This window comes from Candoia aspera, chromosome 2, assembly GCF_035149785.1.
Source record: "Candoia aspera isolate rCanAsp1 chromosome 2, rCanAsp1.hap2, whole genome shotgun sequence".
NCBI lineage: Eukaryota > Metazoa > Chordata > Lepidosauria > Squamata > Boidae > Candoia > Candoia aspera.
The window spans coordinates 8,363,682-8,378,078 of NC_086154.1; the positions used below are offsets into that span (position 1 = coordinate 8,363,682).

Here is a 14,397-nt window from a genome sequence, read left to right on the forward strand (position 1 = left end):
CCTCTTACATCTTTTCTGGAAAAAACGAAACAAAACAAAAGCTTTCCCCTGTACAAAGCGTGAAAGGGAACCATTAAGAGAGTGAAAAACTCAAGCCTCGGAAAGAAAATCCTTAACTCCATTTTCCTCTGGCACTCCACGGGTTAAGCAGAAGAAGTGGCTATTCCTAGAGGGGCTCCGGAAGATGAAAGGGCTGTGAGTTTAGAGGCACAAAAAAAAAAATCAAAGTTCCTTCCTGTTTTAATTTCCTGCAGAAGCTGGTGAATGGAAGATGGGAGAAGGTGCTTCTGCGTGGGGAGCGCGCAAAGGGAATGGGGTAAGTGCAGCGATAGGACAGAACAAGAGGAAAGGGGTCAGGCGCCTTCTTTCTGCAGAGCTTGGCTTTTAAGAGATGGAGGGCAGGCAGAAATCCTACAGGGATAGCTTTTCCAGCATTCCAGGCAATGGTGGGGAGAACACTCCCTGCAGCATTTCTGCCTGTCATTTCCTTTTAAAGGCGAAGCGGCCTTCCTGGGGAGCCAGAAAATGAGAGAAGCCATCATAAAGGGGTGGGGGCACAACCCCCCGTAAAATCACAAAGAATTTTGCTAGACCTCAGTTAAGTAAATAAAAGGACAGGATGAAGGAAGTAACCCCAGAGAGAAGGGGAGTTGCAGCAGAGGCGCTTTATTTGAGGGCAGTCTATCTTAACAGCTGCTAAAGGAAGCTGCTAACAGATGATGCAGCATTGGGAGCATTGTGGAAATTTCAAAAGGGGTCTCTCTGAGCAGCTTGTTCTTGTGACTCTCAAGCTTGTCCTGAACGTTTTGTTTTGTGCGTGTCCTGGGTTGGCTTAGTGTTGTTTAAATAAATAATAACATCTGGGGGTGTGAAAACTGTGGAAAATGTTTCATTTTTGTTTTAAGAATGCAACCATTCGTTCAGGTCATGAGGGTGAAACTTTAATTAGGAAGGAAAGGTTGTTTAGAATGGAGGCATCTCTTTGGCTTATGCTTAGCCATGAGAAAAGTACTACTATTATCTACTTCACCCAAATACTGTAGGTTTCCTTGGATTTGGAGTTTTCATTAAGAAGAAAAATAGCGTCAAGGAAGCTGGATTAAATTTGTTGCTTATTATGTTCAGTGTGGAAAATGATCATATAGATATTTGAATAATAATGCTTACTAACAGTCCTGGGCAAATGTGTTTGTGTCCCATCTGTTAGGATTATAATTCCTTGATCTGTCCAAAAATTAATGCTTTCAGATTATTGTTTTAGCCGTTGGTTGACAGCCTGGCTTGAATCAGAATGTAGTTAAGCTGGCTTAAAAATCTAACCATACAGTTAGTTGGTGTTAACCTTTGCTTCTTGATCTCAGCCCTTATTCCCAAAATTCAAAGTGAGATTCAAAATTGTAAGTAATCAGTGTGTAGTAAAGGTTCAAAGAAAGAATGATGCTTCAGGTCTTTTTCAGCACCATCCTAAAAAGTCAAGTCTCCCTCATGTCAAGCTCAACTGATTTTGTGAACACATTCAGGGAGATTCTCCTATGCAAATACTAACCGGATCCAAATCCTGTTAGCTTTTTCAAGATTAGGCAAGGTTGTGCAACTAGCCTGAATCATCATTCCCTCCTGCAACCTAACGATCTGTTTCAGTGCTCCCAATACCCTCATAATTGGGAGCCAGTTTGGTCTAGTGATTAAGGCAATGGGCTAGAAACCAGGAGACTGAGAGTTCTAGTCCCACCTTAGGCATGAAAGCCAGTGGGTGACCTTGGGCCAGTTCCTCTCTCTCAGCTCAACTCACCTCACAGGGCTGTTGTGGGGAAAAGAGGAGGAGGAAGGAGTATTGGGTATGTTCGCCGCCTTGAGTTATTCATACAAATAATAAAGGCGGGATAGAAAATAGATAGATAGATAGATAGATAGATAGATAGATAGATAGATAGATAGATAGATAGTCTTGACTAATTTGGGAATTCCTGACACTGACATTAATTTTCCTCTTTGGAGATTTTTTTTTCTTTGACAGTCTAATTTACACCCCTGGGATTTCCTTGTGGTCTCGCATCCAAACACTAAGCAGCCTGACCTTGCTTAGTTTCTGATCCTAGAGAAAGGAAATCTAGTGTTGCTACCTGCTGAGCTACCTGTTCATCTACTGGAGCAGTATTGTATAGTAGTTAGAGTGGTGGACTAGAACGTGGGAAATCCTGATTCAATTCCCTGCTCAATTGCAAAGCTCCTTGAAAGAGTCTGAACCAGTCACTGCCTCAGAGAGCTGTCAGCTGTGTAACCGAAACTCTCCCTGCAACTCGAGTTCTATCCCAGCGGAAGCTGGATTCTCAGGTAGCTGGCTCAAGTTGACTCAGTCTTCCATCCTTCCGAGGTTGGTAAAATGAGCACCCTGCTTGCGGGGAAGGTGACGACTGGGGAAGGCAATGGCAAACCACCCTGCTATAGTCTGCCAAGAAAACGTCGCAAAAGCAGCATCCCCCCGAAGGGTCAGACATGACTCGGTGCTTGCACAGGGGACCTTTCACCGTTCACAAATATAATACACAAAATAGTGTAATGATTATTATTAGTTGCTTGGAAGCTTTGTTTGGATCAGAATACAAATTTGGAAATACAAGTTTGAAAACAAAAATAGAGACAGGTCTTTTAGTTATTTATTAGATTTATACCTTGCCATTATTTTGTACAACTCGGAATACATAATGCGCTGACTTCCCTATTTTCCCCGCAACAGCAACCCTGTGAGGTGGGTTGGACTATGAGAGAGGGACTGGCCCAAAGTCACCTAGCCAGATTCCATGACTAAGGGAGGACTAGAACTCCCAATCTCCCAGTTTCTAGTCTAGCATCTTCACCACTATGTGGAGATAGATAGATAGATAAATAGATAAAGATAGGTATTCCAGTAGAAGAGAACAGATGTAGTTCATGGTTTAACTATGAGGCTTTTAGTGTTCTCTGAACTTGGAGGTTTCCCTGCAGACGTTTCATTACCAGGCATGTGACTTCATCAGTGCAAGAGTGCAATGTGCTGGCTGTTTCGCCAGTCTTGGTTGGAGGGTGGTTCTTCCTTGATGGTTCCTTGATTAGGTTATTGCACTGATGATGTTACCCCACCTGGCAATGAAATGTCTGCAGGAAAACAACAAGCTCGGAGAAAACCAGGAACATTCAGCATTCAGATATATGGCTAGAGATATGTGCATGTGCACTATTTTTACATTGAAGGATGTGATTTAAATGTTATAATGAAAAGATAGTTGGGAGCTTATTTGTTCTGAGTATTTGTTATTCAGTCTTTCGCATAAAGACTCATAGTATGGCTCATTATCAGTGGAAAATAATGAAATATAGCGTAAAACTATGAAAGCACATACTAAACTCCACTGGAGTTGGGCAGCCAATACATTAAAATAAAATTAAAATAAAATAAAAATAATTCTTTCAGAATAGTTGCTGAAAATACTTCACAATCATCAGGTTTAAAATGGTGCTTAGATTTGGATAATAAGTGTTCATTTTGATTTCTTAACAAAATGTTTTGTCAGTTTTGTGTAAGGAGCCAGATGGTTAGCAGTGCTTTTAGCTTTCCTTGCCTGACCTCAAAAAACGTAGCGGGGGTGGATCTGATTAGTACTTAGAAAGAAGATTGTCAGGAAACATCTGATCTGTAGACGAGATGGAGAAACTAAAGGCTCTTAGCCTTGATGGCAGTGGGGCTACCTCTGAAGGCCATCTGCTGGGAGACCAGTGGGCTTCCTTGGCCTGTTGGTGGGCCACTGGGAGAACAGACCGCCGGACTAGATGGGCCAGGGGTCCGATCCAACAGGCACTGCATTGGTTGTTACGTTCTGAAGACGGCAATGCCAAGCCACATCCGTAGTGTTGCCAAATAAAATTTCGCCAATGAAAATCTCCAAGTGGCAGGCTTGTCACGAAGGAGAGTTGACCTTTCTTTCTGCATAATCCTGGAACCTCTGTTTGGAACAGATCATGGAAATATATACGGTATAGTTCAAAAATCTATGGATGAATAAAGAAAATATTTATCCATTTTGCTTCCCCAGTTGCACAAATAGGTTTCTCATTGGCTCCTTTTAGGTCACAAAAGAAAGAATCTGGAACAGAAGAAAAGGGCCTCCCTTCCCCAGTGAAATTTGGGTTGTAATTACTCCCATTTTACAAGTGGGAAATTGAGCTCCAGAAAACAAACTTTTCCCCAGTCTAATTGACTCAGTCAGGCAATCTGCCAGGGCAGAGGTGGGCAACCAGTGGCGCTTCTGATATTTTCAGATTCCTTTTCTCATCAGTCCAGCTGACGTTGCCAAGGCTTAGAGAGATGCAGACAGAAATCAAATAGCATTTGAAGGGTCACAAGTTCCCCATACAGGTAGTCCTCACTTAACAACCACAATAGGAACCAGAAAATTGGTTGTTAAGTAGTGTGGTCGTTAAGGGAGTCACCACATGACTGGACTCAATTTTACAACCATTTTACAATGGTCGTTAAGTGAATCCAGCCTCCCCAATGGACATTTTTTGCTGGAAACCAGCAAAAAAGGTCACAAATCTCAATCATATGACCACAGGATGTGGCAACTGGTTGCAAATGTGAGCCGTCTGCCAAGTGCCCAAATTGCAATCACATGACTGTGGGGGTGGTGCAATGTTTTGCGATGGTTGTGTGAGTACAGGTCGTAAAGCACTTTTTCCGAGGCCATTGTAACTTTGGATTGTTGTTGAACGGTCATTACGTGAGGACTACCTGTATCTGCATCAGGAAGAATGTCTTCCCCTGTCTGCCTCCAAATTGCTTTTTTCTTCTCTCTTCTAGTGAAAGACAGACAACATTACAGATTAATTATTGGTAAAAGCAAGAGCTTCTCAAATTGTGGATTTCAGTCTCTCTCTGTGCATGCATGTACACACACAATTTTTTTTTTTAAGCCGATCAGGTTTTCTCTGGCAAAGCAGGAATGCAGTCAATACTCGCTCAGGGTTTGCTGAGCAGGCGATCAATATTATTCATTGGGGGAGTATGCAAATTCATTTATCATTTTAGGGGCTTGCAGTATTACAAAATCTCCCTGGGCTGCCCCACACCTAATCTTTTCAGAGTGAATAATGTCTTTTTTTGGTCTGTGCACAAAATGGAACTAAAAGTTCTGTAAAAGTTTGTTTAAGATTGTGGTTCCACTTTTCCATTCATCTGCCTCCTATCCAACATCCCTGGTTCCTTTGTTTGTCTTTTTCCAGCTCCTCTGCAGAGAGCAGCCTATCTCAGTTAAACTAGAGTTAGTGGCATAACCAGGGAAGCCATGAGAGGGCCAGTTGCTTGCTGAGCAACCTTACAGGAGAACTTGTTCAGGCATTTACAACCTCAGCCAGCCATTTGACCCAGCCCATGCTGAGGACCGGGAACTGTCCTAGGGAAGGGGCTGACTGACCACGGATGAGGCCCATCCAGACTTGGGACAAAATGGCTGCCAAGGAGGGGACACAGTCAAGCTTTGGTCTCCGGTTTCATGCTGAGCTGGAGCAAGGTGCGCATCAGCGGATTAAAACGGAGGAAGAGGAGCCACCTGGTTCCACATCAGGAGAAGGATTGGAGGATGCTCCTCACCTCCTCCAGGCTGGGAGTATTCGGGAGTTCTTGCAAAGGCCGTCTGGAGACCAGGAAGCTGGAGACGGGCTCCTTCAGCGGTGGGAAGCCCAGTGGCAGGACTTTCTGAAGAAGCTGGAATACCCTCACTCAGAATGGGAGACGCCCCAGTTGCTGGAAGAGCCCACCCCCTGGGACAATACCAAGGCCTTCCTGGCATCCTTTGAGCAAGTGGCCCAGGCCTGCCAGTGGCCCCGGGAAGATTGGATGGCCCGCCTCTTGCCGGCCCTCAGCGGGGAAGCAGAGCAGATCTTCAGCAATCTGGACACCAGAGACCGGGTGGACTATGACAAGGTAAAGGCGGCCATCTTGAGAGGGGACGCCATTTCCAGGGAGCGCCAGCGTCAGAACTTCCGTCGTTTCTGCTACCAGGAGGCCGAAGGTCCGAGGGGTGTCTATAGCCAGCTCCAGAAACTTTGTCATCGGTGGCTGAAGGTGGAGCGGCACTCCAAGGAGCAGATCCTGGAGCTGCTGATCCTGGAGCAGTTCCTGGCCATCCTGCCCCTGGAGATGCAGAGCTGGGTCCGGGAACATGGCCCGGAGACATGCTCCCAGGCGGTGTCCCTGGCTGAGGATTTCCTGCAAAGGCAACGAGCTGAGGCAGGTTGGGAAGAACAGGTAAGCTTTGGAGTCCCTGGGCGTTCTTTGCAGCAAGATGCTGCCGCTCAATTCACACAATAGGCTAAACCCAAATTTGGATTAGCAGTTCAGTTCCGATGTTCTGTTAGTGTATTATGGTCTGAAGTGAGGGCTGAGGTCTTGCAGCTTGCTGGAATGCAACCTACCCAACCCTGTTTTGCAGGAGCTCTCAGACTCTGTGATAATGCAGCTCCCTAAAATGATATATTAACTTTGTGAGCCCCCTTCCACCTCATCCAGGAAAACTGATGAATTTATTGGGGTTATGTGTGGGGAAAAAATAAATATAATATTACTTTTACTAACTAACAATTAAACTATGTATCAGAAGGGTTCTCCAAAGTTATGATGACCCATCTGGCCACCACGGGCTGGCCGAAGCAAAGTGGGAGCAAGTTTTGACAGTGCCTCCCCTTTATTTACCTAAGCCTGATTAGCTTTAAAAAGAATGTGTGACCCACAATTTAAACCCCTCTAGTAGACTACAAGTAGTCCTCACTTAACAGTAATTGGGCCTGGAATTTCTGTTGCTAATCAATGCAGTCATAAAGCATGATGTCACATGACCACATTGCTTAGCGATGGCGACCCTGGCACTCCCCATTGCCGTTGTGAAGTGAGGATTGCAGGTCGTTAAGCGAGGACCTTCTCATGACTTCATGCTAGCTTCCCACAAGCAAAGACTATGGGGAAGCCGGCTGGAAGTTGCAAGTCCCAGTTGGCTGACAAGCAGGCCAGTGGGCAGGTGAGGGGCTGCTGGCAGGCGGGGGAGGTTGCGTGGGTAGCTGGTGAGCACGGCCGGGCTGGGGGTGACTGCTGCCGGGTGGGGGAGGGTGCAAGCAGTTTTTTGGAGTGACTTGTGATCTTCCTGCTGGTTTCTGCATTGACTTTGCTTGTGGAAAACCAGCAGGGAAGGTCACAAATGGCGATCACATGACCTGGGACACTGCAACCGTCATAAGTACAAGCCAGTTACCAAGCGTCCAGATCGTGATCACATGACTGCGGGCAGCTGGGATGGCCAGAACTTCAAGGACCAGTCATAAGTTGCCCTTGTTCAATGCCGTCGGAACTTTGAATGGTTCCTGAACGAGTGGTTGTTAACCAAGGACTGCCTGTATTGTACAAATCCAGTTACAATTTTACTCTTAAAATGATATCTTCCACAGCAGTATAGAATGTCTTCAAGATCAAAACCTGCCATTTGAGAGCCACTATGGGGTAGCGGTTGAAAATGCTAGACGAGGAGCGGGAAGTCCCACGTTCTGTTCCCCACTCAGTCATGGAAGCTCCCTGGAGGATTCTGGGTCAGTCTGTCCCTCTCTGCCAAGAACCAGGATGAGGTAGTGGGGAAAGGGCTGGACTAGGAGTGTGGAGGCCCAGGTTCTGGTTCCCCCTTCAGTAATGGAAGTTTGTGATCCCTCCTCAAGGAGAGATTTTGTCCCACATCTGGATTGGCCTTCTCCACAGTCTAACCTGTCACTGAATAGTGGTATCCTGGTTTGATTATGTTACTAATTGCTGGTAGCTGTAGTCCTACTCCCAGAGAGAAAGACTCCTGGGGTGTACCTCAGGTCTCAACCCAGATCCACCTTAGTGTGCATCTTAGTTTCATCACCTCTCCTGTCCTTTAGGCCATGTTTGATTGCTTGTCATAAAATTGATCTGTGGTCCAGATGAGACTCAGGAGTTGAAGATGGCTTTAGTTACTGTTCTCTGACTCCCTGCTTGGAGCCGGCTGATGCATGGCACCATCTGCTTCTCTTCCCCTTAGTGCCTCTCAATCCAAATCTTTCCTTGAAGTGACGTTTCCTTTTTCATTCCAGGAGCTGGGACCCATTGAGGAAATTGCCCTGGATTTCTCTGAGGGGGAAGAGTCGCCATCAAATGAGGCCGATGGAGAGGTGGAGGACAGAGATGTTGGTTCCCTCGGTGAGAATAAATGATTTTTTTCTTTCCCTCCTTTTTTTTTTTAAAAGCATGGTTCTTTTCTGTAATAATCCATGTGGTAAACACCACCAATGACTATCTGAAATAACAGAACAAAATATTGGTGGCCAGGAGCAAGAAAATAGGAGCTGGCAACCTCTTTTTGGCCAACTGCTATGCCGTGCAGTTGTGGCTATCAATAATGATGTCACCAGAGTGGGTGGGGCCCAAATTATCCACCTGTCCTTTAGCACAGGTTAAATGGGGTCCCACAAGAGTTCTGGGCAGTGACAAACTGTGAGTTCCCTCCGTCTGGGAATACAGCAGCTGGTGAGCTCCGAAGGGGTTATAGCAACAGCAGTAAAACATAAAGATTAAGAAAAAAACATGAATTTGACTGCTATAAAAAGGAGCCCTTGAGGCCATCAAGTCCAACCCCTTGCTCAACACAGGAATCAGAATTAGAGCATGTCTGATGAACGACATGTCCATTTAAAAGGATCTCATTTTCCAGATCACCAGTCCTTCGGAGCTCACCACTGGCAAACTGCTTCTGCGGATAGCAGATGTTTCCTAATATTCATCCAGAATCCACCTTCCTCTATTACTTAACTTTTAACACCGCAACACCAAAAAAGAAGGGGGAAAGGGCGTGAATTCTGTAGGGGTTTTGAGTTCCTAGATGGAATATTTCTAGCACTGCCAACATTCATTGTTCTCCCTCTGGCAGCTAAAAGCCAAAATCTTTTTAAAGGGGGTTTGTTCAGTTGAGATGGGGTGGAATATACCATGTGGCTGGGTTCCTGTGCCCTCTAGTACTGTGGGATCAGGGAACATACTGTAGATCCCTCTCGGTGTAGGAGTTAGAGTGCCTGATAGTCTGACTTTGGTTCTGAATGAGCTCTGTGGTCACTTGGCCTTACAAAAGACAGACCCCTTGGGACCTGCTGTAGCTACTGACCACAAAGTTGTCTGCTTTTGCATTAAGAGGACTCTATGGCTTCTGGTTCAGGAAGAAATGGGACCTTAGAATTCAGTAATTCAGAAAGAAACGGTGTGTGTATGTACAGTATATTAACTACATTTTCCTAGCAATCACAATTGTATCAAGGTTGCTGGGGGCAGAGTGATGCCTTGTGTATCTGGATATCCAGATTTTTGGTATATGTATGTGCATATGCACATGTACGCACATATGCACATGTACCCCCAAAGCTATCGATCTGCTCTGCATTTGGGCCAAAGGATCGAAAAGGTGTCAACTCTGGGGTTACCCAATACCAAAGGTTGAACATGGTGGAGCTTTTTAGCATGTATCCCTGATTTGCAGTCTTGTCTCATATTTCAAAGGGCTTTATTTGCATATAAGATAAGGGAGACAAACATTGCCAACTCCCCCCCACCCCATCCCATTTTTTATTATTTAACCTTTCTGGCAGCCTACAAGGAAGAGATGAAACTTTCCCCCACTAGCCTCTTTCAACAAGGATGCAATAAATCTGGGATCTCTGACATAATATTCAGCAAACAGTGCCTCCCAGGCTCCTTGTCCACTCAATGGCTAATAAATTGATTAAATAAAGGGGGAGGAAGCCATCCTGGATGGCTGGTTCAGCCTAGCACTGCTTTTCTTTTTATTATTTTTATGCCGGCGCCATATTTAATGTTTCCTTTCGGTTTTTGTGGGTGCAGGGTGGACATGCAGTAATGTGAAGATGGCCCATGCCGAAAGTTTTGATCAAGTTTTGAACAAGACCCTGAAACGGGGGAGGCCGGAAAACAAAGTTTCCCACTTTGGGGAGCAGGATGATGCTTTGGAGGGGTGGTACCGAGCCGAGAGGAAGAAAGGAAATAGCTTGCAAGAGAGGGAGGAAGCCTCTCTTCTGTGGGAGGGCGAGGAACAGCTGGATGGTCCCAGGGACGAACAGAGATTCCATGAAGGAAAAGACACCTTTCTGGCGGGTGGGTGGAGCTTCAGGCAGAGATCGGATCTTATTAAACACGAGAAAACTGACCCTTACAAATGCTCTGATGGTGGGAAGGGCTTCAAAGTGATTTCTCACTGCATTTCCGGTAAAGAGAACGACGACGAGAGGAAGCCACACCAGTGCCCCGACTGTGGGAAGTCTTTTATTGCCAAAGCACACCTGATTATTCATCAGAGGATCCACACCGGGGAGCGGCCGTTCAAATGCCTGTCCTGCGGGAAGACGTTCACCCAGCGCTCGAACCTCACCGTCCATCAGCGGATCCACACGGGGGTGAAGCCTTTCCAGTGCTCGGACTGTGGGAAGAGCTTTTGCTCCAGTACCAACCTCAGCAAGCATCAGAGTGTCCATGTGAAAGGGAACCCCTATAAATGTTTAGCCTGTGGGAAAAGCTTCAAGATCCATTCCCATTTTATTGCCCACAAAAGGATCCACGCGAGGAGGAAACTGCACACGTGTCCAGACTGTGGGAAGTCATTCCTCGCCGCACTGCACCTCATCATACACCAGCGAATCCATACGGGAGAGAAACCCTTTAAATGCTTAGAGTGTGGGAAAACCTTCAGCCAGAATGCTCACCTTAAAGTGCACCAGAGGATCCACAAAAAAGGGAAGACCTTCCAGTGCCCTGACTGTGGAGAGAGCTTCCATTCCAGGCTGAACCTTAGCCAGCATCAAACACTCCACACCGACAAGAACCCCTATAAATGCTCCGAGTGCGGGAAGTCCTTCCGCCTGAACTCTCACCTGATTGCCCACAAGAGGAATCACGCAGCCAAAAAACCCCACAAGTGCTCCTACTGCGGAAAAGCTTTCTTTACCAAATCCTACTTCATCATCCACCAGAGGATCCACACCGGGGAGAGGCCGTTCAAATGCCTGACGTGTGGGAAATGTTTCAGCCAGAGTTCCCACCTGAACGTCCACAAGCGCACCCACACCGGGGTGAAGCCGTTCCCGTGCTCTCACTGCGGACAGAGCTTCAGCTCGAGCACCAATGTCCTTAAGCATCAAAGGATCCACACAGGAGAAAACCTGTATATTTGTTCCGACTGTGGGAAGAGCTTCAAAGTGCATTCCCACCTGATCGCCCACAAGCGAATGCACGCGGCCAAGAAACCCCACAAGTGCTCCTACTGCGGCAAGTCCTTCTTTGCCAAGTCGTACCTCATCATCCACCAGAGGATCCACACTGGAGAGAGGCCCTACAAATGCCTGGCCTGCGGCAAGAGCTTCACGCAAAGCTCCAATCTTACGGTTCACGAACGCACCCACACCGGGAAAAACCCGTTCCAGTGTTCGGACTGTGGGAAGAGCTTCAAGGTGAGTTCCCACCTCGTTGCACACAAGAAAATCCACGAGGCGAAGAAGCCGCACAAGTGCTCCTACTGCAGCAAATCCTTCGTCTTCAAGTCGTACCTGATCATACACGAGCGGATGCACACGGGAGAGAGGCCGTTCAAGTGTCTTGCGTGTGGCAAAAGCTTCAGTCAGAGCTCCCACCTTAACGTCCACAAAAGAACTCACCTGGGGAAGAAGCCGTTCCAGTGTTCCGAATGCGGGAAAAGTTTCCGAGTGAGTTCTCAACTCCTGGCCCACAAAACCATCCACACGGCAAAAAAGTCATACAGCAACACAAATAGTAATAATAACAGCAATAGTAACACCTGCCTGGATTGTGGGAAGACATTTATTTCCAAATCCTACCTTATCATCCACCAGAGGATCCACACTGGAGAGAGGCCCTACAAATGTATGGTGTGTGGGAAGTGTTTCAGCCAGAGTTCGCATCTGACGGTCCATCAAAAGACCCACCGCAGGGTGAAGATGTTTCAGTGTTCTGAGTGCGAGGAGAGTTTCAATTCCCACATGAAGCTTCTTAAGCATCAGAGGATCCACATGAAAGGGAACCCCTTCCAGTGCCTGGATTGTGGGAAATCGTTTGTCACCAAATCGCAACTCATCATCCATCAGAGAAGCCACACAGGGGAGAGGCCGTACAAATGCTTGGACTGTGGGAAAGGATTCAGCCAGAGTTCCAACCTTATCAGGCATCAGCGGATTCACTCGGGGGAGAACCCCTATAAGTGTGCAGACTGTGGGAAAAGCTTCTGTTCACATGAGAACCTTATTAAGCATCAGAGAATCCACACCTAAGCCCACAAAACCCTGAATGAGCTGTCTGTAAGAGGTTATGGACCATTGCACTGTATCAGCCCGGTGTGTACGGGGGAGACCACATTACAACAAATGCTGCCCTGCTGTTTTGCTGTCACAACTCAAGAATGTGCTGCTCATCAGCGCATCGATGGAAGAGATGAATGATGTAAATGCAGAGGAATGGGGAAAGCCTCCCGGGTGGAGGTTCTCCCATGTATTGAAAAGTCTGTGCTCAGAATTTGAACTCAATACTGGTTCTAAACTGAGGAGCTAAGAATGGTCAGAGTTTGTTAGTCTGCATGCCATCACCCAGCTGCAGCCGTTCTCAAAGAATGATTCTTAACTACCACAAGCCAAGCCATCTCTTGGCAAAAGGTTCCAGATCACCTCGGTTAACTGGTCTCTCCAGTTGAGTTTTTTCTTTTAACTGGACTTGTATCCCACCTTTTCAAAAGGCCCTCAAGGCAGCATACAAGGGATCTCCTTTTGTTTTATCCCCGCGGACAACAACTCTGCCAGGTAGGTTCAGCTGAGAGAGAGCCCAAGTCCCCCAGGCAGCTTCCAAGGCTAAGGATAGACCTGAACCTGGATCTCCATCATCCTGATCCACCTCCCTAATCCCTACCCTGCATTTACCTAGGAGTCTCTTTGGCTAGCTAGAACTTTCCATTCACCTAGCCTCCATTGTCTACCCCAGAGACAGGCAACCCAGCATCCTCCAGATGGACAACAGCCTCCATACACCCAAAGACTGTGGGTGGTAGTTTAAAGCATGTCAACGATTGGGGCTTCTGATGATTGGAGCCCAGCCTTGCTTTCTTCTGACTAGCAACAGCTCTCGAGATCTCAGGCTGAGCAGGCTCTTTCCGGTCCCCTTATCAGCTGCTTTTTAAAATTAAAATACCAGGGATTCAGTTGGACCATCTTCAGGTAGGCATACTCCTGTCCCCAAGCTCTAAGGAGATTTTTTTTCCTCACAGCTGTTGAAATGTGCAGTGTGCGGAAAGACTGCATAAGTGAGGGACTTCCTAAGCTCCTATAAAAAGGGGGAAATGGCAGTGGTAGGGCCAGCCCAGGAGAAAAGCCATAGAAATACTTTGCTTGTGACTTGGCAAATTTTCAGGTGCCACAAGTCTAGTATTTTCTGTCAGGTGTCTTAGAATCGGCACAGAACACAAGAAACTGGATTTTAAAATGGCCTTCTGTTCAAAAAGCAAGTCTGCTGACCAGCCTCTTGGATTTTTTTGTGTGAAAGAATTTTTTTCAGTCATCGATGAAGCCAGATTCCGGTTGACCCAACCAACACCACCAGCACTCTGCAGCTAAGAAAATGATTGTGAGAATGAATCGCTTGTGGATGATTGGAGAAGACCCTGTTTCTGCTTGTCTTCCTCTGGAAGCATGTGCAGATTATCAAGCTGTTTTCACAAGCAGTGGCAAGAAAATCTTGATTTTGTGGGTTTTGATTCGGCCATCCAGCCTTCTGTGTTTGCTGCATTCCAAAGGACAGAGGCAGAATCTTAGCAAACAACATTTTCTCCTTTTGGGTGGGGGAGTTGGAGGTGGTTCAGTTGCCCACACAGAAGAAAGAAGAAGGATCAAAGAGCAGTAACAACAATTGAAGGAAAACTAAAAAGCAGGATAGGAAAAATGGTCATGATATTTCCCGCATAGTCTTCTTGTGGGGGTTGCAGTTTTACAGCTTGAACTTCACCACGTCATATTCTCTTGCCTATAAAACGGAGGCAGCCAAAAATGCCTGGCTTGAAATTGGAAATGGTGGGAATCTTAAGGCACACATCCAGGTAGAAATCATGCAGGATAGGCCATGTCCAGATGTGATGTCACAAAGTCATGGTCCAATCAGAGTTATTGATCTTTGCCCAGGCCTGGTTCCCTTGTAACCCCTATAGGATGTCAGCTTAGGATTTTGGCTTCAAAAAGGGGGCAGGAAATCCCCACTGTGTGTGGGGCCAGGGGCCTTTACATAAGTTTCTCTCATCTCAGAAATAGTGG

At 46.5% G+C, this 14,397-nt stretch overlaps 1 protein-coding gene across 1 annotated transcript; it reads left to right on the forward strand.

Annotated features, from left to right (window-relative positions):
- The first annotated feature begins 217 nt into the window (after nucleotides 1–217).
- On the forward strand, nucleotides 218–13,938 carry LOC134492056 (zinc finger protein 585A-like). The gene is made up of 4 exons (XM_063296174.1): nucleotides 218–316; nucleotides 5,260–6,283; nucleotides 8,131–8,236; nucleotides 9,926–13,938. Exons 2-4 carry the CDS (start codon nucleotides 5,456–5,458, stop codon nucleotides 12,376–12,378), a joined length of 3,387 nt encoding a protein of 1,128 aa, XP_063152244.1. The 5' UTR covers nucleotides 218–316; nucleotides 5,260–5,455; the 3' UTR covers nucleotides 12,379–13,938.
- The last annotated feature ends 459 nt before the right edge of the window (nucleotides 13,939–14,397 follow it).

What these genes read in the sequence shown, in the direction of transcription:
- LOC134492056 (XM_063296174.1), top strand. Translation starts at nt 5,456, where the DNA reads ATGAGGCCCATCCAGACTTGGGACAAAATGGCTGCCAAGGAGGGGACA. An exon ending in AGGCAGGTTGGGAAGAACAG is followed by an intron (nt 6,284 to 8,130) that starts GTAAGCTTTGGA and finishes TTTTCATTCCAG; the next exon opens with GAGCTGGGACCCATTGAGGA. An exon ending in CAGAGATGTTGGTTCCCTCG is followed by an intron (nt 8,237 to 9,925) that starts GTGAGAATAAAT and finishes TTGTGGGTGCAG; the next exon opens with GGTGGACATGCAGTAATGTG.